Raw genomic sequence first — 23,605 nt, 5'->3', positions numbered from 1 at the left:
ACGGACACACACACACGGACACACACACACACACAGAGCTCCCCTCAGGGCATACTCATTTAATAGCTGCTGGTGTGTGAGATGTTAACTCTCATGTGGCATGTCTAGCTCAGTAAAGGACAGCAATTGTTATACTTTGGTTTTCCTGTGCAAAAATGGCCATGGTGAAAGCCCATGAATGCATTGTCTTTAAATTCTAAGGCAGGTATTTTACAGGTATTAAATTTTAATTTATGCTATCTCTTACTTAGAGAAATTAACCAAAATACCTAACTAGGTAATGAAATAATGTAAGACACTAATTTATCATTCTCATTTAATTATTTTTAATTAGTAAGTTCAATTTGTCTTATTAATTATTATTTAACAAGTATGTGTCTTTCAAAGATTAATTTCTGTTTTCAATATCTTCTTTTAATGTGTACAGATAAGTTTTCCTGCATGTTATCATGTTATGTCTGTGTATCATGTGTATGGCTAGTACCTGAGATGCCAAAGGAGGGCAATGGATCCCCTAAAATTGAAGTTACAGCTGTATTCATGCTGGGAATCGAACCTGGGTCCTCTGGAAGAGAAGTCAGTGATCTCAATTGCTGAGTGATCTCTCTAGGCCTAATTCTTGAAGTTTTAAATTATGTGTCCATGTGTCTGTGTGGGTATATGTGAACATGAAAGAAGGCACCCACAGAGGCTGGAAGACTTCGCTGGATCCCGTGGAGCTTGAGTTACGGGTGGTGACTCCCCTAACGTGGGTGCTGGAAACTTGACTCAGGTCCTCTAGAGGAACTTTACACGCTCAGCAGTTGGAAAACTGCTGCGTTGTCTCTCCAGCCAAACGATATGTGGTCAAGTGGCTGAAGTTGACATTTTCTTGAACCAAATATTAAGCTTTATACGAGGACATCAATTAGTAATAACTTTTTTTCTAGTTATAACTTAATGAGAGGCTTTCCTCAGAAGTGGAGACTTACAGAGAGTACTGGTGTCTTGTAAAGCTCTTGCATTTACAAACAGGAAGATGATTATTAATAACGCCACAGCTCCACTCGCTTTAGGGCAGTTCTGTGGCCAAGCTCCACCTACCTTTCCGAAACAGAATTTCGGCTTCCACCTCCTGCTCCTCGGCAGCTGTGGACTTGCAGAGCTTCAAGGCCACCTCAAAGAGGTGAAGGGCAGGCAACCACTTCGTGATGTCCTTCTTTTTGCTGCTGGAATACACTTGCTTGGACAAGGTGTGTCCTAAAAGCAAAACAGTAAAGCCTTCAGAGATTGGAGCAAGCCACTAAGACAAGGGCCATCTCTTACTGTGATGGTGTGGGTTGTCAACAGTTTCCGGTAGAAAGAATGCTTTAGAGAGCCGCTTGTACAATATGCCAGGGAGCCAAAACAGTAAACTGGGCTCTGAGCAATCTCCAATGTGCTGTCTTCTTTTTAAAGTCAACAATAGTCTCCAAGAGTCTCCCGTTCTCAACTGTTCATGGTGCTTCTAGAACAACCTCCATGTTCCTTCTTTGTTCCCAAAGTAATTTTAATATTTATTTAATATTTTACAGCTCGATCCCAGCTTCTTCTCCCTCCTCTGCTCCCAGTCCCTCCCCCCACCTCTGCTTTGTGCCTCCCCCACCCATCCACTCCTTCCTTTCTGTTCAGAAAAGGGCAGGTCTCCCATGAGTATCAACAAAACATGGCATATCAAGTTGCAGTAAGGCTAAGCACCTCCCCTTTCCTTAAGGCTGGACATGACAACACAGTATGAGGAATGGGGTCTCAGAGGCCAGCAAAAGACTCAGAGACAGCTCCATGTTTTTAAGAAGAGGCTGTTACCATAGAAACATCTGGAAGTTGTATATTGTTCATTGCATATGTTAATAGGCAATCGTTTTCTTTCTATTAAATGCACTGGCTACTCATTATGTAATCTGTCATCATAACTGTGTAAGAAAGCTCCTTACAGGCAAGGGCTACATGCCACACTCTGTAGGAGCTCTCATCTTTACTGACTGCATGGAAGGATTATTGAATGGAAGAACACCATTCTATATGGCATCAAAGACTGACATTTATCAAAAAAATATTTCCTCTATATTTGAGTACTAGATATAAACGAGAAGAAAAAAAATACTAAGAGATAGGACTGTTAAATGGTTCCTACATGCCAGGTACCATCTCATGAACTCCACATGAACTGCACTGTGATTCACAGCTCTGAGCAGGCAACATTATACCCAAGGTCACATGGTCATGATTTGAACCTAAAGCAGCCTGGGCCCAGGTCCCACACCCTAAACTACAGCACAGTACGCTAATAGTGAGGTCGTGGAGCTGTTGATTAACCGAGAATAGAAACAGCAAGGCAAGTAGTTCAAGCATCGTGAGGCTGGTCACAGGAAGAAAAACTGCAGGGCACTATGGGAGCAGAGAAGAGATCTGGTCCATCCAGGTCTTGGAAAGGTTTCAGGAAATTACCCAGACAACATGGCTGTTTAGTAGGCCAGTGGGTGACAATCTCACCCACTTCTGTTTCATAATTATAACCTTAAAGCATGCTATTTCCTGTCAGAGGCTATCACAAAGAATAAGAAGAGGAAGTAGCCAAATCTGTGAGGCCATCTAGACTATAAAGAGAAACTGTCGAGAAGCTAGCTGCAGGAGCTTTTGAGCTTCATAATATTGAAATGTTCCTTCTCCCAGAAAACACCAACTTGGAAAAAAAAACTGTTGTGAAACTGACTTTGTTTTGACAGAAAAGCGGCTTGTGGTTTTGTTTTTAGAGGCTGTATTTAATATAACATAGCAGAGAGCAGGCTGTTCAGCTTCAAATGCGTCTACCAAGAAGCAACAGTATTGTCATTGAGTGGTGACAGATCTTCAAGATTAGTGAGTCAGAAAAGCCAAGAGCAGATTTGATTTTTGCACATGCTGTGCTTTGAGCACATAACTCAAACATAACATAGAACTCAAATGTCCTAATAATACAGATAAACTGTAGGCTCAGAATTTAGGGACAATCGCCTGTGTGTGGTCACTGGCTGGGCTGCAAGGAGTCTCAGAGGCCAGCCAGTTGTGCTAACTCCATCAGATAGGAGACTTCCAAGGGAGAGGGATGTATGTACTGAAACTCATGCCTCAGTGATGCTACTGAGATGGGATCCAAGGAGGAGAAAGAGATAAGGGGAATATTTAGGAAAGATGGTACCTTGAGTATATGCTCGCTGGCTTCCCTTTGCCAGTCCAGTCCTACTACTGATTCTCTTGGTGAACAGCTTCAGGTAGAGGAGGCAGAAGGGCCTAGAAGGTGACGCTTACCACAGAGAGCTGCTACCAGCTTTCTGCCCTCTAGGCAAACAAGACCGGAGAAACAGGGGCAAGGAGGCTTATGTCAAAGATAAGAGGTGGTACCCTCAAGAGAGCCTGAGAGGAGGTTTGCAAGTCCCAGAGAAGGGAAGCTGAGGCTGGCTGCCTCCTGGGTTTCCCAAGAGGTATCTGACAATGCTGACTGGCCATTGTTATTTCCCTTGGAGACTCAGCAGGGAATTGAGACTCTTTCAGAGAACTTGCCTCTCTGACCATCACGGGCAGACTGTCATAGCCAGACCTGAAGACTAACAAGCAGACAAAGAAGGATGGCCCAGGAAAGAAGAGTCAGCAGCCATCAGGAGGAAGATCAAATGTGGCTTCTAGAAAGCAGAAGTGAAATAAAATAGATTGAGGACAGGGTAACAGAATTGCATACATACCTACAAACACACCAGCCGACATAGAGATACAGCTTACCAGCTAATTTTGAGAGGGGGTCAATGCCAAAACTATTAATTATTAAGAAGCTCCATTAGATTAGGTTTCCATCATAAATTATATTAAAAAGATAGAATTATAAGGGAAAGATGATAGACTTTCCAGACAAAGCCAAATATTATCAGCACTTGTAGTGCTTACTAAGGCCCCAGCTCAGAGCCAGGCATTTCTCTCATTTACTCTTCTGTGAGGGGAGTGCCACAACTATTCCCTACAAGCATACATTCTCTTCCATTTCTGTCTTGAAAACCCCCTCCTCAGCCAGGATGCTATCTACAGGGAAAGATCAGGACTTTGCCTGGTGATTAGGAGCCCTTGTGAATGGGCAGCAGGAGTTATATAACAGCCTGGAGTAGTTTGTGTGCCCTTCCCATCACAGGCTGGGATGCAGATGTGCACTCACTGGATATTAAAACTTGACTTTGGTCAATTCTCCGGAAACAAAAGCAATAGAGTTCTACTGCCTATAGACTACCTAGGCTAGGGTATCCCAGGGCAAGTGGGCTATGACGGCCTTGGTTCTGAAATTAGAGAATTACAAGGAAGTTAAGTGATACTCTTGAGATTTTCACATAGGTATCCAGTCCCAAAGAAAGAACAGAGGTTGTGAAAGGGCAATAATTAAGCAAGAAGAAATCCTCCCCTCCCCAGACAGGAAGAAACTTGCCTGCAGATGCCAAGGGCTCAACTGATTTCTAGACAGAGGAAGAGAAGACTTGTACCCAGACATGTGTTGATGAATTATCTGAAGGGCAAAAACAAAAAAAAATCTAACAAGGTTTTGGGAAGGAAGGATAGATTTCTTGCCAAAAGAAAATAAAAGTTAGACTAACACTCATTTGAAACATTGAGAGTAAGCATCACCAAACCCCAGAGTGAAGGCCACACCTCAGGATGCTCATGATGGACTGATATAGTGTATCAGTCGCATGTCACGGTGAAGAAAAGGTATTTGTGAAAATCAATGCTTCAGAGAGAATCCTCTGGGGAAAGCATGGGGGGTGGGGGAGGAACTCAATCAACAGCCACACAGCAGAATGGAGATTGGGAAATAAGAGACAGATGAGAAGACAGGGAGTGGGAAGGTACCAGTGTTTTCCCAGTGGCAGGAGGTCTATTATGGGATGTTACAAGTTGTAAATACAATATCTCTAAAAGAAAGAAGAAGAAAGAGGTTTTTTTTAAAAAAAAAATTCTCATTACCTAGTTCAGACCACATCACAGGAGCCTTTTATGCCACAGTAGATACAGAACATTAATATAAGAGGTGACTTATGAAAATAGAAGATTTCATGGTAACTAAGAAACCAGAGAAAGAGAAGGAAATGTGGGAGGTCACAGCGCCTGAGGATCTACAAGTTGAGAGTTGAGTGACAAGAAGATGCAGGGGATGTAGACAGTATCCGGTACTGGCGGCCCAGACAAGCAAGATCGGAATGAACATTTTGGAGCTGTAATTGAGCCTTGATCAATCAACAGTGATGTCTCTCATCCAAGTCTAGAATAAAGTGGGACAAGGAGCTAACGGGAGTCAAGAGAGGAAGAGCAGAGGGGGTGGAATCCTGTCCTGCTTCAGGACAGGAACACTGGCATAGTTTAAACCTGGGCTGATTAGAGGGATTTCCCCAAGGGGCTAGCCGGTAGAGCACAGCAGACCTGGGCACCTTTCTTGACACTGCCTAAAACACCCACGGCACCTGGTGTTCAAGGTGGTCTTAGCAGAAGGGCCGCTGCTTGCTTAGCATGCACCGTGGTGAGACGTGGAAACTACGTCTTCAAGACACCTTGATTCACAAAAACTCAAAGACTTTGGCAATTCCCACATGTACAGGACACAGATTTGTTGCTTAAAATGATGCAAGTTCCTAGGCTTCGGGACAAAGCATGCCATGATCATCAGCACATTAAGATAATGCTTTTTCATGGGCATTGTTTTTAGAGACACGGGCACTTAGCGGCATCAGGGACAACCAGAAGACATAATACACTGTTCTAAACACCTCCCAAAAACCTTCCTCAGTTTGACATGAGTGTAAAATAACCAGTTGTGATTAGAGAACAAAAAAAAATGTGGTGTATTATTTAGGAATGCACCCACATTCTGGGTTTCCATGATTTTTTTTTCAATAAAGTAGACTGTGGAAATAATCTTGTTACAGAGCCTGGCTAGCTGGATAAAAGGCGACCGTCCATGGCAGAACGTTTCACATATTATGACTACTACAGTCAGCCTCACACTTGATCTGTGCACGAAGATCAGCCTTGTATCACAGAATCTAGCACGCGGTAAGTGAACCAAACCTATTTAAGCATGCAGAGCCTGGGCATTCATCAGACTGATCCTTCAAGTTACGATATGCTACCTGAAAAAAGCAATTAAAAATGTCTATAGAAACAGAGTGATGGTGGTGCATGTCTTTAATCCCGGCAAGAGGAAGGCAGAGACAGGTGGATCTCTGAGTTCGAGGCCAGCCTGGTCTACATGAGCTACTTCCAGGACAGCTAGGGCTGTTACACTGAGAAACTCTCTCTCAAAACACCACCCCAACAAAAGAAAACAAAAAAAAATGCCTATGATACTCTAGGAAGGTAGATGATTAAATGTTCTTACCAATTCTCAGTTTTATTTTGGCCAATAACATGACATGAGGAAGGTAGATGTTTTTCAAAGGCTGTAGTGGATTTGCAAAATCAGCTTCTGAGAGAGGGAATTCAATTGTCTCTCCAAAATTCAGCATCTAGGAGAGAAACAGTGCCCCAATGTCACAGTGAGGGAGAAGAAAAAAATGGCAGAAAAGTTCATTCCCAAGTTCGTGGCCACTGAAAGCATTCCCACCTGGGCAATGACGATGCTGTGTGCTTGGTTCAAGAAAACTAATTTGTCCTCTTTTGAAGACCCTTGCTTGAATTTTTCAGCTTTGGTTAAGTCATCCATTAGAACGAAGCTTCTTGCTAGAGTTAGCCAAGATCGAGGAGAAAGGAACTCACTTCCTCCCAGCAAATGGATGATTTCCTATAGAGAGAACATGATTCTGTTGGTGTTTTCTGGTTCATTGTTGAGCTGTGGCCATGGTGCCAGGTGCATATTCATTAGGGTTGAGGATCCCCTCCTTTTGATCCAACCGGGATGTTCCCTAAACACACGTGTGTATGCTACACTGTCTCCGTTACCTGAAGGTTTCTGATGATGTCTGCCTTTAAGTGTTTTTCCTGAAGACCCAGGATCACGGCTTGCATCAGGAACTCGGCCAGGCACTCCGTGTCCTCCGCACTTTTTGCCTCTGTGCACACTTCATTGATGAGGCTCAGACAGTCCGCCATGTCATTCTCTAAGGCAGACAAGGGCGAGCATCGAGATGCAGGGGAAAGCAAGAAGGGTATGCATATAGCGTCCCCAAAGATCAGAGAATAAGAGGACATTCAAATGGAAAATGAATGGGCTTCCATGAAACACGGAGCAGGGACGTGTTCTAATTTGGGTGAAAGTACTTTAGTCCGACGCTATCAAAGTAATGTTATTACATGAAATGACTCCATCTGGGAGGTAGATAGAGACATGCAAATAGGTAAGCACACAGCTTGACAGCTATCAGTCACTGTGGGAGCCACTGTTTATAGATGCCAGGCTGTCATTTAAGACTATGACACCTCTCACCTTCGGTCTGGCAATGAGTCAGGCAGGGACGTATGTTATCTCCGCCTCAGGAGAGGAAAGGGAAGTAAAGACCCATAGAAGAGACTGAGTGGGGGAAAACTTGGCAAGGAGGGGGCAGGTCAGCATTGGGACCCTATGTGGGTGGATCATCAGCTCTATGCGAAGAGCTGTGCAAATGTATTTTGCAATCTCCTTGTATTTTTTTAAAAAATTAAATCAGTAACAAATAGGCTGTTTGCTCTGATACAGAACACTGTGAATAATCACTGTTTTTTTTTTAACAGCCTGTATTCTAAATTCTGGAAAGAGAGCAAGCTAGAAGGCTGTGAGCATTCTCATAGACATATCCCCATACAATCCTGTCCCCCATGTCAAATAAACCATACTGAAGACATTAGTTAAGAAAATACCTTTCATGATTCCGATACCACGAATCTGTGCAACAAACGCAGTCACGAGCATCAAGCGGCACCTCAGCCAAAGGTGAATGTTGAAATATTCCCGGGAATTCAGAGAAATGGGATCTAAAAACTCGTTATCATCTTTGCTTTCTGTGGTCTAAAGAACGTCAAAACGACGGGGTTAGCTTCCCCTTGGATAATGCCAGCGCTATAGCTTAAGGCTAAGCATGAACAGAGAGAAGCACCCAAGAGCATTTCACAGTATCCCATCTTAAAGTAAGAAGTTGCTCTTTAACATTCTAGAAAGCATAAGATACATGCAAAAAGAAACAAGTAAAATCACCCTAAATTCCTTAACTCCTAACATATTATACCACATTCTGACCTGTCTTTTCTCTTTACACCGCTACTCAAAAACAATTTTGCATGCAACCAGAGATAGCTCGGAGGCTAAGAACACTGGCCGCTCTGGCAGAAGACCTGGGTTGGGTTTCCAGCAGCTACAAGGCTGCTCACAATCACCTGTAACCAGCAGACTCCAATGACTTCATCTGCCCTCTGCTGGAAACGCACACACATGGTGCACTTATATGTAAATGAAACACTCATACACATAAACTAAAAATTTTAATTAATAAAACAGCTTTGCAACGTGGGATTTTTTGGTTTTGTTTTTAATTATATTATCAGCAGATTCTATGTCATCAAAAGCCTCCATTTAAGGGATGAAAAATGGTAAATATAGTACTGGGTATCTATTCTGGGTTATTAGTTCTCTGGGTATGAGTGATTTCATTAGAAATGCCTAATATCGCAAGCAAACTTCTGTGTGATGAATCCTTTTGTGCAGAGTCCTGAGCAATCTTCTGTTGTTAAATTACGCAGTCTCACCCAGCCCAGTGACACAGTTCGTGACCAGCTCGTGGCCAGCAGACGTTAAACCCCGTGTATGGGGAAGGCCAAGAGTGGGGAACTCCAGGTGGGAAAGAGGGTGAGTGTCCTTGCTGCCGCACCCCGGTAATAAACGCAAGGGTGGAAGGAAGAGTGGGCCTTGGGAACCCACCCTGCTAGTGGGGGCCGTATCAGGACTCACCACAACCACACACCTGAGGGAGCTCTTGGTGATGACTGCATCCACCCTCAACAGCTCACAAAGGAGAGCACAAAACTTTTGAAAAGAATTTAAGGGCCTCTCTTGATAAAGGGCATAAATGGGACTTTGACCTGAACCCCGGTCTTGTGGTTACCTCTCCTTTACCATTTGGCTTCACCCCGATAGCTCATCAGCGTCCCACTGTGCCCTTAGTTACGGTACACCGCGTGCTGCGATGTGCATTGTAAGGCTATCATGCGCATACGTACAGAGGTTCCCGGGGAGGCAGGACTCTCCGAGTCCTCCGGCGTTCTCTCTTTAAACACCTTCGAGTCCTGGAGGAGCTTGAGCGTGGAATACACTATGGCAGCCCTGGAACCGAGGGACGGATTGGACTGTTACTAGTGATGACATCTGCGTGTTGTTTCACAAGTGTCCACTTCCTACGAAACTCTGACAGCCCAGCCCCCCTCAGAAGGTAACCAGGTGTCCCTGTCATATGCCCCAACAGCACTCCGCCCTGTAAGCCCTGTCCTGTAGTCAGGACGCTGTTTAAACACAGCATGGCCTTCTAAACCACGTTCTAGGACAGTCCCTGAGGCACAATAAAAAACGATAACGTCTTTTTCAATAAGAAGAAATGGATCAAAGCATAAATGAATGAGTGTTTCCATGATCTCAAACAGATTAGAAGCAAAACCCTCTACTTCTGCCCTCTGAAGCCAAACTTACTCCATTCCAAGTCTTCGGCATTGTCGTTGCTCCGGATCTTCAATGTGCCGTAGCGTGTGTGTGAGGGACAAAGGTCAACTCTGTGGAGTTAGTGCTCTTTTTCTGTGGGTTCTGAGATGAAACTCAAATGGCCAAGCTTGCCAGCAAGTATCCGTCTAGCCAGCCCCATAATATCTAATTTCTCCTGGTCTTTTACAGCTGTTTACTTCTCTTCCCTTTTTCTATTATTTTGTGTCTTTGCCACAGTAAAGATTTTTCTTTGGCCTGCCACACTAATCGGAAAATTACATATCCTGGTTTAGATTTTTAATAGCCATTACTTTTAACGATTTCAAAAGCATCCTTCTCAACTAATCCATTTTTAAAAACATTATTTCTCTATTTATCAAAAGCAGGGAGAATGAGATAAAATGTGGAAGGTGAAAAACTCAGGGCTCTAATCGTTCTTTCTCCTCCATACCTGCTTGGTTGCTATACCTTGAGGACCGTCTCTAGCTCGCTATTAATCACTGCCCTTTTCTGGACTCGGTTCCAACACTTGCATTCAGTTATACACGCATCTGGCCTGAGTGTAAACCCACTGTCATGCCCACCACGGGCCGTTTCAGCAGAACAACCGTAGCCATTCCTAGGTTTATAAGATTTCTCTCTCATCTACTACATTGTTTCTTCTGACACATCCTTGGGGCAACCGCCCAGGACTTTGGTGACGAGCCCCTTCTGTTATAGTTACTTTCCGGGTAGGGGCTGAGGCTCTTTCTTCTTTTTGTATTCGTGTATTCAGACTATCGTGCCAAACCACAGGTGTTACTTCACTTTTACAAGTGGATGAAGGTTTCCCAGGTGTTTGTGGACTGCTTACAGTTTCCTCTTTTGGGAATAAAAAGCAAAGGTGGGGGGAAGAGGAGTAATTGTCTTTTGCCAGTAGTATCTTTTAATCCATACTTTCCAGTGGCTACAAGTAAAAATGTCATGACCTATTTACTACAAGCACTGCTGGTGGCTACAAGCTGTTTTGTTTTCTGGTGCTGAGGTCACACCCAGGCCTTGCACACTCCAGGTCAGTGCTCAAGCCTCCCTAGGGCCTTGCACTCTTCACACAGGCACTCTGCCACTGAACAACAGTTACCTCCCCAGCTCTGGTTGCAAGCATTTATTGCACGCACAAAAATTAAATATTTTACAGATTAAATCAGTTGACATTTTTCTTTGAACTCAATTCTAATTTGATAAGTTTTTAGAGCTTCAACGATTTAATTATGTTTTCTTCTGTTGTTAATGAAAGCTTTTAAATTCAACTTGTATAGCAAATTTTCAGGAATTTGTACACGGGGGGGAAGAGTTCAAAGCCCACCTGTGTCATGTTTTAGCTGTATGATCTCGGGAGATGCAATTATCGATCTCTTTATAAAATGAGAATGATAACAGTTCTAACCACATCAAAATGAATGATTCTGATGATTAAATTAGGATCCATTTGTTCAAAAATACACGCTGGGTATCTATTTCGTGCCAGGAAGAAATCTAGGAGCCATGGATACAGCAGCAAACAATACAAACCAAAGCCCCCACTCACCAGGCCCTGACATTCTACTACAGTGGGATGTGCTTAGCAAACGAGCTAGTTATTGGCATCGGTAGTTTATTGTTTTGGAAGAGAAACAGTAGAGGCCAAATTTATTTATTTAATTTATTTTACTAACTTGTTAAGCAGTTCTCCAATCTGTGAGCAATTACTGCATATTAAACTCCTAAGAGTTTGCTGGGCCATTAACACATCTGCAGCATTGTCGTTACTTACTTTCTAAGGTGTCCTTTGTGATTAACATTACTGGTTTCCATTGGCTATAAAAGGAAGTGAGCAAGAAGAGCAAGGAGCTTAGCTTGGCCTCAGTTTACCTGTGGTTATACCGCAGTCCCTTGCTCCATCTCCCGCCCTTTGGGCTCCACACTTTTAGGGCACAGGATGGCGCATTCACAGCCACCACCTCACCCTGGGAGAAGAGAGCAGTGCCCACTCCATGGGCTCTTCTGATTCTAAAGCCTGGGATCTGCTTTACAGAGAAATGAGCTATGAGGTTTGGAATATCGATAACAAAGAAACTGTACTAAAACATAGGACATCCCAGTATGTCATAGCCCACTTAGTTTAGTTGCTTTGTTTTCTGTTGCTGTAACAAAATGTCTGCAACTGAGAATAGGAGGACACTTAGCGCATTATTCTAGACCAGAGATTCTCAACCTGTGGGTCACAACCCCTTTGGGGGGTCACATATCAGATACTTACATTATGATTCACAACAGCAGCGAAATTACAGTTATGAAGTAGCAACAAAATTATTTTATGGCTGGGGTCATCACAACATGAGGAATTGTATTAAAGGGTCACACATTAGCAAGGTTGAGAGCTGCTCTTTGTCCACCCACCCTGGGTGGGTGTCATCAACTGGTGAGGGTTTCCTAATGCATCATAGCATCATAGACTGTCACAGGGCCAGACAGAACGAGCCTGCACCTGCTCAGGCTTCTTTCATACAAAGCTACTAATGCCCGCATCAGGACTCTACCCTGGTGACCCCATCGAATGCTAATTATCTCTCAGAGGAGCTTGTATTGATGACTTCCCTGTAGCTATGATAAAAAAAAAATACCTTAACAGAAAGCAACTTCAGGACAGACAGGCTGTATTGTGGCTTACAGTTGTGGGGGATACAGTCCCTCTGGAAGGGAAGGCAGACCAGTGGGCAGGACACGCATGGCAGCAGGAACAGAAAGGTGGCTGACCATACTTTCATCCACAGAGAGTAAGCAGAGATCAGACAGGAAGTGGGCAAGGATAGAAGGCGCCAAAGCCCACCTCCAGTGACACACTTCCTCCAGCAATATTCTATATAACCTCCCCAAAGACCACAAGTGACTGAAGACCAAGTGTGCACACACGTGAGCCTATAGGGGACATTTATCTCTCAAGCCACCCCGGAGAGACATTGTTAGCACACAGCTCAGAGGTTACGTTTCCAAGACACCATCTCCAGGGACAGACATTTAAACAACAGCATCTGCACAGAGGAGAATTTCTAGTTTCTCCCCGGCAGCAGGCAGAGAAGTGCAGAGAAGTTCAGAAGTATGACCTGTTCTAAAGTCTCAAATCGCAAGGAATTTCAGTTTGGTCATAAAATCAAAGGCTCGGATGTTTTCCCATTTAGACCATAAGTTAAAGACCAAGGAAAATAGGAACAACATTTGCTCAAACAACATTAAAAGGACGGTGTTCTGAAAGAGGGTGCAGTAGGAGAAACAGTGTGGAAAGCTTTGATCCCATTTATTTCTTATTAACATTCATGACGAAAATGGCCAGTTTATTCTCATAAAAATCCATGCAGCTTGCTCTACCTGTCACCCCAGGGGAAGCGCCTTTCAATTTCCTTGACACATAATTTTATTGGAAGTATCAGGAGATGTCAAGCTGACCATCATTTGGAAAAGGGATTGTCCAACGCTCTCAGCAGTATTCCAGCAGAAGCGTGTGTGGGGGTTAAGTTCATGAACAAGAAACCTCACTCATCTTGACAGTGACCTTCCCAAATGAAAACTCCGCTCCACAGAGGCAAAAGCACCAAAGGTCTTTCAGGTTTTCTTCCCAGGAGCCACATTCATGTATTTAATGCAGGAGTGTTCTGATACACTGGCGGGGAGTTGACATACGTCTACCGTACATCTGCCTAGTCTTCAAATTAAAGTTCTTTCATGACAGCCCGTTCCTGAGTATCTGGCAATCTCTCATTCTCATTCCTTTCTCATTAAAAAAAAAATAGCACTCGTTACTCACATCCTCTATACCACAAGAGGAGACAATATCTAAGGACAGGTAAAGAATGACCAAAAAGTGCGTGTGCACGTGCACGAGTGTGTACGTGCACGAGTGTGCACGTGCATGAGTGTGTATGTGCATGAGTGTGCACATGCATGAGTGTGTACGTGCATGAGTGTGTACGTGCATGCATATGTGTGTTCTAGGTTTGCAGCTGCCCTCAGAGATACAGTCTGAGGAAAAGAGCGCTACTGGAAATCATATATTAAAAATCATATATTTTAATCCTTAAAACTTTGTGATTAGTAGTAACAGTCTAAGTCTAAGCCTAAAATTAATAAATTTTCAAAAGCTGCCAACAATCTACAGAACGAAGATGGCCATAAATGTAACAGCACTGTAAACTACCATAGTTCAACTTTGATCTCAACACTGTTATCCACTCCGAAAAACTACTAGTATCTGCAAAATTATTGGGGCCCTCTAAAGGGTACCATCAACACTTATCATATCCAAAATTGAGTTAATATTGACTTCATTTTAAGATTAAGTCATTACATATTAACAGAAATAATACATTTTATACACAAAAAATATTTTCCAAAACATGAATTTAAAGGCTGCCATGGCTTTATTTACTGTCTGTCCTAATAAAGGAAAACCCATTTCTGTCCCTGCTGGCACATGAGTCTATTCTCTCATTTTATTTTGATTATAGAAGGAAAATTCAGCCTCACACAAGAAGACTTCTTCTTTTTATTTATGGGTGTGTGCATATGTGTGTGCATATGTGTGTGTTTGTGTGTGCAGTGTGAGAGCACATGTTTGTGACTATACATGTGGGCATCCAGATGTGTGTGCACATGTGCACACATGCACCCGGAGGCCAAAGGTCAAAGTCTTATGTCTTCCTCTATTACTTTTGAACCTTATCAAGATGAGTTCTTTCACTAACATGGGTCCATTGACTGGCTAGGCTGGCTGAGCAGCAAGCTCTGGGGATCCTCCTGTCTCTGTCTCCCTCCCACCCAACACTAGGCTGTAGGTCCTTACCACCAGGCTTCTGACCTAGGTGCCAGAGATCTCTGCTCAGGTCCTGAGGCTTGCACGGCAAGCACTCTGTCCTCTGAGCTACTGTCCCAGCCCCAGCTGGCCTCTTTAGATAATTACATTTTTCTTGGAGAGTTTCTTAAATGTGTGTAGCCATACAGAATCTTGTAACCCACACTGATGGTTTCCTACATTTGAGCCTTATTGGTCTGCTGGGTTCACAAAGATTTTGAAATATTGAGCACTTGTCTGGAAAACGCGCTGTGTGGATACATCAATTATTGAAATACTTAATCATTCAATTAAACAATATTTCCGTGAATACTGTCTCTCATACACCAAACGCTCATGTTCAGGTGACAGCTACATATTCTCCAAAATTCAGACGTTCAAATTTTATCATAGGGAACAGATAGTAGCAGATCTGTTCCGAGAAGTAGCACAGTCGTTCTCAAGAAAATGTCTGCCAAATATCCCAAGCTGAACAGTCACAGTCTGCCAGTTGTTCTTTTTCAAATAAAGATGGTCTTTCCTGAAAAGAGCATCTTGTTCAGCTCTCAATTCCATCACCCATGTGTTCCTCTGAAAGACAGCCATCAACACTAGTATGCTGCACAGACACCCAAACAGACAGCCCACAGGAGATCCCACCAGCCTGGGAACGTCTTCACTGCAAAGATCCCAAATGCCACAGCTTCTGCTTCTTCATCAAGGGCACTAGTAAGTGCTGCTAGCTTTAATATCTATCTATCTATCTATCTATCTATCTATCTATCTATCTATCTATCTATCTATCTATCTCTATCTCTATCTTTGTCTCTCTCTATCCCTCTGTCTCTGTCTCTCTCTTTGTCTGTCTCTGATTCTGTCTGTCTCTGTCTCTCTCTCTCTCTTTTCTCCTTCCACCATGTGGGACCCAGGGATTGAATTTAGGTCATCAGCCATGACAAAAAGTGTTCTTACGCTCTGAGTCATCCTTCCAGACAGCAGCTGGCTTTTGTTTTTGTTTTTAATTGCACATGAGCAGCATTAAAGACCATAACGTCATAGTTTGTTCCCACTTCCTTGATTCGTGCTGAGGTGTCAGAGGTTTTAGGGTTGCTATGGCAGCACTGATGTATAACACAGTGAGTCAGGTGATCACGTGTTAGTTCTAACAGAATCCTTCAGTCTTCGGCGCCCCACCTCTAAGGTTCTCCCACACAGCCAGTCCTCTGCATGCCCTGAGAACCACTACTCCACAGAGAGCGGATGGATTTCCACGACTGCTTAGAAATGGAAAAAGTACCCCTCATTCTGTCTCTAGAATAAGATCCATACACAGCATAGATAAGTGTGAGTCTGCTGAGCGCATCACCGGGCTTTCCACAGAGAGTGTTGTGGGCCCTAGAAAGCTCAGCTATGTCTTGAGAGAACAGGAGTGGAGCTGGCTTGTTTGATGACATCTGCCGGATGGTGGCATTTGATAAAGATTCCTATACACAGGCCATGAGTCTAAACGTCCTACCGGCACCAAAGCTGCAAGTTACTGATCTTTTTTTTTTTTTGAGTAGTAGTAATAGTAGCAAATCTAGCATTTATTTTTTATTATTGTTTTTATTGAGATATACATTTTTCTCCAGTCCCCTCCTTCCCTCCCCTCTCTCTTTCTAACCTGTCCCGTGACCCCCACACCCCCAATTTACTCAGGAGATACTTCTTTTTCACTTTTCATTCTTAATGGCTCATGTGAGTGCTGGGTAGAAGGGGAGGGGTGGGCGCTAAAGGCAGTGAGCACAAAAAATGACCTGCTCTGACCTGCACTCTCTGTTACAACACAAAATTATTATTCATTCATTCATTCATTCATTCATTTATTCATTCATTTATTATTTGTTCATTTTACTTATCTCTTTAAATGACAGGAATTAAATCCAGAACTTCAGGCATGATACACAAGTGGTCTCCCGCTCAACAGTATCAAGTCACAGATACATAATCTTCAAACAAGTCTTCCTCTCCCCTCAACTCCGCCATCTTTAGTCCTGGCAGTCTCCATGGAGCTTATGGTCTCAGATATGGTAGGTGGCTGCCTCGCTCATGGTTGAGGCTGAGGCGTATCAGCAGCCTGCTTATCCTCTGTTAGAAGACACACTCCCTGACCACAGGGCTTTCACCAGTACTGCTATGCATTTTGTACAGATTAGACATACTGACCTCTCCCAAGTGCCCAGCATAGTGCCGTGCTCAAATCTGTTGTCAGTGAACAGTCCACGTGTATCTATTAGTAAACAATCCACTGGTGAACCTGTCCGGGGATTTCATGACGCAGATGTGGTTATCACCGGTGCTATGGGAACCCACTGAAAGAATGTTTCTGTGACTGTAAAGAGTTGCCCTGCTAGGGCTGTTTTACACACGGCCGTGAACACGCCGGTGAAGGAGCCCTTCACCATCAGTCTCTGGACCATAGTGAGGAGGCAAGACAGCTCAAGACAGACTCCATGACCAAAAGGAAGGAAAGCTCTGACACAAATGTGCAATTAAATAATCAGCTTCTCGGATGGTCCAGTCCTCAACGGGGTCTAGGACGGTCCAGCCCTCGACAGGGTCTCAGTTGGTCCAGCCCTCGACAGTTCAAGATGCTATTTTGAGAACCCAAAAATTCTTTGTCTTTTTAAAATTTGTGTGTGTGTGTGTGTGTGTGTGTGTGTGTGTGTGTGTGTGTCATGTACAGCAGTGGCTGAAGCAACCTGTAGAGACCAGAAGAGGGTACTGGATCCCCCAGAGCTAGATTACAGGTAGCTGTGAGTCACCCCTTCTGGGTGCTCTGGAATAGTATTCCTAACTGCTGAGCCATCTCTTACGCCCCCTTTCATATTTTTATTTGGTGCTTAAGAAAAAATAATACTCCAAAGGCTTTATATTTTTTTAAAAAAAATCTTGTTAAAAGTAATCAAAAGTCAGGCATTGTTAATTTGTTCATTTTATATATGATATTAAACATCCTACCTAGTGTGCTTAATAGAGAAATTTCTTTATGGAAAATTGATATGTTCTATATAAAAATGAATTTTAAAACCCTGTGAATAATTAAAACTAAGTATGTCCCTATAGACCTAGGACTTTCCAAAGCTTATAAAATGTGAATATTCAACAAATGAGAATGAACAATTCCCCACAGTCACCAAGTGACAGGGCACTGGGGTTTTCAGAGTCAGTGGGAAGGAGAGTAGGGGAGACAAAGGGTGAGGAGAAAGAGGGGTTGAGGGGGTGAAGAAGGCAAGGAAATAAGAGGGTGAGGGGAATGAGAACTGATGAAGTAAGGGGGTACGAGGGATGAGGGGGTGAGGGGTGAGAGGATGCAGGGGTGACAGGATGCAGGGGTGAGAGGATGTGGGGGTGAGAGGATGTGGGGGTGAGAGGATGTGGGGGTGAGAGGATACAGGGGTGAGAGGATGCAGGGGTGAGAGGATAAGGGGTGAGAGGATGAGGGGTGAGAGGATGCAGGGGTGAGAGGATGCAGAGGTGAGAGGATGAGGGGTGAGAGGATGAGGGGTGAGAGGATGAGGGGTGAGAGGATGCAGGGGTGAGAGGATGAGGGGGTGAGAGGATGAGAGGTGAGAGGATGCGGGGGCGAGAGGATGCGGGGGCGAGAGGATGCGGGGGCGAGAGGATGCGGGGGCGAGAGGATGCGGGGGGGGGGGGGGTGAGAGGATGCAGGGGTGAGAGAATGCAGGGGTGAGAGGATGCAGGGGTGAGAGGGTGCAGGGGTGATAGAATGCAGGGGTGAGAGGATGCAGGGGTGAGAGGATGCAGGGGTGAGAGGATGCAGGGGTGAGAGGATGAGGGGGTGAGAGGATGCGGGGATGAGAGGATGCGGGGGTGAGAGGATGCAGGGGTGAGAGAATGCAAGGGTGAGAGGATGCAGGGGTGAGAGAATGCAGGGGTGAGAGGATGCAGGGGTGATAGAATGCAAGGGTGAGAGGATGCAGGGGTGAGAGGATGCAGGGGTGAGAGGATGAGGGGGTGAGAGGATGCGGGGGTGAGAGGATGCGGGGTGAGAGGATGAGGAGTGAGAGGATGAGGGGGTGAGAGGATGCTGGGGTGAGAGGATGAGGGGTGGGAGGATGCAGGGGTGAGAGGATGAGGGGTGAGTGGATGAGGGGTGAGAGGATATGTGGGTGAGAGGATACAGGGGTGAGAGGATGCAGGGGTGAGAGGATGCAGGGGTGAGAGGATGCAGGGGTGAGAGGATGCAGGGGTGAGAGGATGAGGGGTGAGAGGATGCAGGGGTGAGAGGATGTGGGGGTGAGAGGATGAGGGGTGAGAGGATGAGGTGTGAGAGGATGAGGGGGTGAGAGGATGAGGGGGTGAGGGTGAAGGACTGAGGTGATGTTCCTCTTCCCCCAGGAGACTCACCCATATGCTGCCCGGTGTCTCTGCAGAGCGATGGCAGCTAGCTGCAGTCTGGCCTCCACCATGATCTCCAGCTCCCCAGCAGAGCACTGGCAGAGGGGCTTGTGGCACTGGGACTCCATCTCAGACACCAGGCAGTTCAGCCTGTCTTCAGCCTCCATCAGTAGCAGTGACTAAAGAGAGGAGAACACAGCCACGGTCAGAGAACACCCACAGTACACAGAGAACACCACAAGTCACACAGTCAGAGAACACCTCACAGCCACACACAGTCAGAGAATATCACACAGCCTCACACAGTCAGAGAACACCTCACAGCCACACACAGTCAGAGAACACCTCACAGTCACACACAGTCAGAGAACGCCTCAGTCACATACAGACAGAGAACACCCACAGTCACACACAGTCAGAGAACGCCTCAGTCACATACAGACAGAGAACACCACACATTCACACAGCCAGAGACCACCACAGTCACACACAGTCAGAGACCACCACAGTCACACATAGTCAGAGTCAAAGTCTCGTCTCACTCTTGACAAATATTCTCAGGGTCAGAGAAGTAACAGCGGTTGGGAGACACAACAGGATAGCTGTAGCCAATCGGCAGAGAAGAGGCCCAGGAAGGAGCCCATGGCGGCAGGTGAAATCTCTCTGCTCTGCTCGCAGTTCTGTGAAGCTGCCCTGACAGCCAGCAGTGCCTCCCGGGGACAATAGAGACAGATTGCCTGGGGGCCTCCTGCCCTGTGTTGACCAGGTCACCAGCACTGCACCTTGTTTTAATGTGTGTTTACACTTAAGGACGTATCGTTCCACACATATTGCTTCATTAGCCCTGAACTCACAGATGAAGGAACTATAGTTCTTTTGTGAACTGAATGAAATTTGTTTGCTTTGTAAGGCGCATCACAAGCACTAGACACCATCTTCATCTTCTGCACGAGGGACATATTATACAGCAAAACCCACTGACAACAGAAATGGTAGGGGGAATATAGCACATATTTGGGGAATACTAATGCAGAAAATACGAAGCTAAAACATCTTAAGCATTGACACGACACTTAGATGTTTGGATTAGAGAAGCTCAAGCAGAGAAGTCTATGCAAATATCACAAAGTTCCCCAGAATCCGGCAACTCTGGTTCAGGGTCACTCGACCTGTACTAACAGACCAGAGATGTGCAGAAGGGCCACTTGGTAGTCTGCGAGAGGAAGGAACCCAAGGGTCGGTGCAGAATCTCTTTCACCATGGTTGGCTATGTGAATACTGGGTACATATACATTTTATAATCATTTTTTGACACACTGAGCATGTCCACAAATGACCATAAAGATGTGGGTATCACGAGTGGGCTCTTTGAAGGTACACGAAAATGTCACCGAGTGGGCTAATCAGCAGAGAGAATCCATAGGAAGACAGACTGTATCAAAAGTTAAATGCTGATTACCTAACTGGTGATATGGACATAATGAGATTTTATGATAGACAACCCATAGTAGACAGAATCAATACGGCAGAAGGCCGTCTCTTAAACAACCGGTCGCCATGGACTTTTGACACTGGACTGGATCTAAGAGCCCCCTCCCTGAGAACTAGCTCTCACAGTGCTGTGGGAGGCACCATGCAAGCTTCGAACGGAAAGAAAGAACCCAACTCTGATGTCTATGAACCACAACGGCCAGCATGGCAGAATTACTCTAAGCATGCAGTAGGGCATTACAATCCTAGGAGGTAACTAACAGCACTTTAATTGAGCTCACGACAGGTTTAGTGAGACGGAAATCAAATGTGGTACCCGAAATCTAGCATACTAGTAAACTCATGAATCTCAGAGGAGAACCTATCAGAAGGACCACTTTACTAAACCAACACAATAATCTTTAACTACTTTCTAAAAAGTTGTCCATATGCCCAGATAAATACAACTCTCATTCCTTATCAAGTAAATTTCTCTTTGTAATAGACATAGACTATTAACAGAAAACCACAACCAAATCAAAATGCAGAGTTGCCTGCATTTTGAGCCCAGTCCCAAATGAAACACCTGCAATACAATTCCTGCACTCAAGACCCAGGGGACATGAAGAGGAGACTTTAAGAGCAGAGGACCAGTAAAGGTACTGTGAGATTATATCTTCTGGAAGTATCAGAGAAGCTACCAGCATGAAGTCTCGTCAGTAGGGCAGCCTAAATGAGACCTGAAGAAGGCCGACGTCACTAGACACGCTGGTAGGTGAGGGAACGCTCACACAGCTTTATCTCTACATGAAGAACTACAGATGACTACGGAATGATGGGAGTGGGAGATCGTCTTCCTCGGGATATCAAAGATTAGCTCTGAAACCAGGTAACATTGTACAGATAGATCAGGTTGTATTTACATATTTAGGAATATATATTTATACACATATATATACAACAATAATGAAAGGAAATGAGGTCATGAATTGAAAGAGAGAAAGCAGGTGATGTGTACGAGAGGGTTTGAAAGGAACAGCGGGAAGGGGAAAATGATGGAATTATAGAAAAGATATAGATATTGAAAAGTTTGCATGTACAAAGCAAGGACTATCATAGGTAAATTTAGTGTAATGATTAAAACCATGGACCTTTTAAACAAATTTAAAAAATAGATTTGATTCCCAGATCTATATATTATTTGAAGGGCATTAGCAAATTTCATATATTGTTTAAACCTTAGGATTATTTGTTTTTCGTTTTTGTTTTATGTGTATGTTGTTGTTGTTGCTGTTTATTTTTCAAGATAGGGTCTCTGTGTAGCTCTGGCTGTCCTGGAACTCACTCTGTAGACCAGGCTGGCCTTGAACTTACAGAAATCCACCTGCCTCTGCCTCCCAAGGGATGGGATTAAAGGCATTCTCCACCATCAGCTGGCAACCTTACTTGTTTTCTATTTTGTTTTGTTTTGTTTGGAAGGTATTCAAGACAGGGTTTGGGGGTCTGTCCTGGAACTCGCTCTTGTAGCCAGGCTGGCCTCGAACTCCCAGAGATCCGCCTGCCTCTGCCTCCCAAGCGCTGGGATTAGTGGAGTGTGCCACTATCGCACGACTTGTTATGTTTTTATGAAATACATTGAAGCAAAAATGATTAATACCTACATCACAGAAGTATGAGAATTAAACCACCATGCCAAATGCCTGTTGTGTAGTGAGCATTTTGATAAATGATTTATCATGGTTTGTGGAAGAAATAAAACATTAAGGCTTACCTTTATCATGCTAGGAGTGCAGTCATCTCTAAATCTTGACAGTTGACAATGTTGATTTTCGTCTTTTATGTAAATATCTAAAGACATGAAAGTTTTTTTAGAAATATCAGTGGTTAGTTTAAATAGCACTTATATTTGTTAAAATCTATCATTCATGGGATGTATCAATAAATATAATTAAACAAAATCAACAATGAACATCGGAAACACATATGTATATCTACATTCCCTAAATAAATCTTAGAATGCTGGTCCTTATTTTTGCAACAAATCAGACATCTCAGAGAAAGGTCTTTTGCACACTGAATGGTGTTACTCGGGCTACCAATTTCTGATATAAAAGTGGCTCCTTCTCCTACTCTTTCAGAAATTTCTAACACTTTAAATATACCAAAAAAAAAAAAACAAACAAACCTCCCTTCGAAGCTCTCTTAATTAGGGTTTTACAGCTGTGAAGAGACACCATGACCACCGCAAATTTTATCAAGAAAAACATTTCATTGGGGCTGGTTTACAGTTTCAGAGGTTCAGTCCATGATCATCATAGTGAGAAGCATGGCGGCATGCAGGCAGATGTGGTGTTGGAGAAGGAGCTGAGGGTTCTGCATCTGGATCCACAGGCAGCTGAAGGAAACTGCTGCACTGGGTAAGATTTAACCATATAAAACCTGAAAGCCCACCTTCACAGGGATACACTTCTCCCAACAAGACCACACCTACGCCAACAAAGTCACACCTCCTGATGATGCCGCTCCCTATGGGCCAAGTATTCAAACAGGTGAGTCTATGGGGCCATTCCTATTCAAACCAGCACAGTAGCCTTGGCTCTGTTGATATGTAGAAGCCCTTGCTATAACAGCAGCAAGTGGGGCCTTCTGGAGCAGCAAGTCTATTAAAGCAATGTGTCTCCCAAATCCCTCGTCGACAGGAAGTCTGCCCTAATTCTGAAGCAGGATTCAGATAAAAGTCTTTGCCTGTGTCAGTCAGCCTGCTGAATAATCAATCACCAGTCACTACCCACTGCTACAGAACATTATCTGCCTATAAACTCGACAAATGAAAAGAGTGATTGTAGAATCAAAGGGAACTTGGCATGTGCAGTGATATTTCATTTGTATGCTAATAAATAAAGCTGGCCTGAAGTTCAGAGAATAAAACAGCCACCCTGGTCAGCCTTAGAGACCAGGCAGTGGGGACACACACCTTTAATCCCAGTAGCCACACTAGTTTACCACAGAAACCGGGTGGTAGAGGTGCATGCCTTTAATCCCAGCTCTAGAGAGGAATATGAGACTGGAGGAGACAGCTCTCAGCCACAGTCTCATTCTGAGATTCCTGGAGGCAGGACCGCCATTTCAGACCGAGGTAGAGGTAGGAGCCAGTGGCTGGCTGGTTTGCTTTTCTGATATTCAGGTTGAACCCCAATTTCTGTCTC

The 23,605-nt window shown here is 44.3% G+C and overlaps 1 protein-coding gene across 2 annotated transcripts in view; it reads right to left on the bottom strand.

Moving 5' to 3' along the window:
- The window catches only part of Cfap54 (cilia and flagella associated protein 54), a 270,869-nt gene that overhangs the window by 75,646 nt on the left and 171,618 nt on the right, over positions 1 to 23,605 (bottom strand). For both annotated transcript variants that reach the window (XR_015736721.1, XM_087901949.1), the window contains exons 50-57: positions 22,171 to 22,247; positions 18,939 to 19,108; positions 9,214 to 9,316; positions 7,861 to 8,008; positions 6,967 to 7,124; positions 6,632 to 6,808; positions 6,407 to 6,533; positions 1,084 to 1,239 (exon numbers count right to left, since the gene is read on the bottom strand). Coding sequence is in view for 1 of the 2 variants with exons in the window: in XM_087901949.1 (XP_087758075.1) it covers positions 1,084 to 1,239; positions 6,407 to 6,533; positions 6,632 to 6,808; positions 6,967 to 7,124; positions 7,861 to 8,008; positions 9,214 to 9,316; positions 18,939 to 19,108; positions 22,171 to 22,247 (1,116 nt within the window). In the remaining variant the exon portion in view is untranslated. The remainder of the gene's footprint in view (positions 1 to 1,083; positions 1,240 to 6,406; positions 6,534 to 6,631; positions 6,809 to 6,966; positions 7,125 to 7,860; positions 8,009 to 9,213; positions 9,317 to 18,938; positions 19,109 to 22,170; positions 22,248 to 23,605) is intronic.

The sequence above is a fragment of the Myodes glareolus genome, chromosome 26, assembly GCF_982192425.1.
Source record: "Myodes glareolus chromosome 26, mMyoGla1.1, whole genome shotgun sequence".
NCBI classification, from domain to species: Eukaryota; Metazoa; Chordata; class Mammalia; order Rodentia; family Cricetidae; genus Myodes; species Myodes glareolus.
Note: the sequence above shows the minus strand (reverse complement) of the source record. Positions and strands in the feature narration are given on the sequence as shown.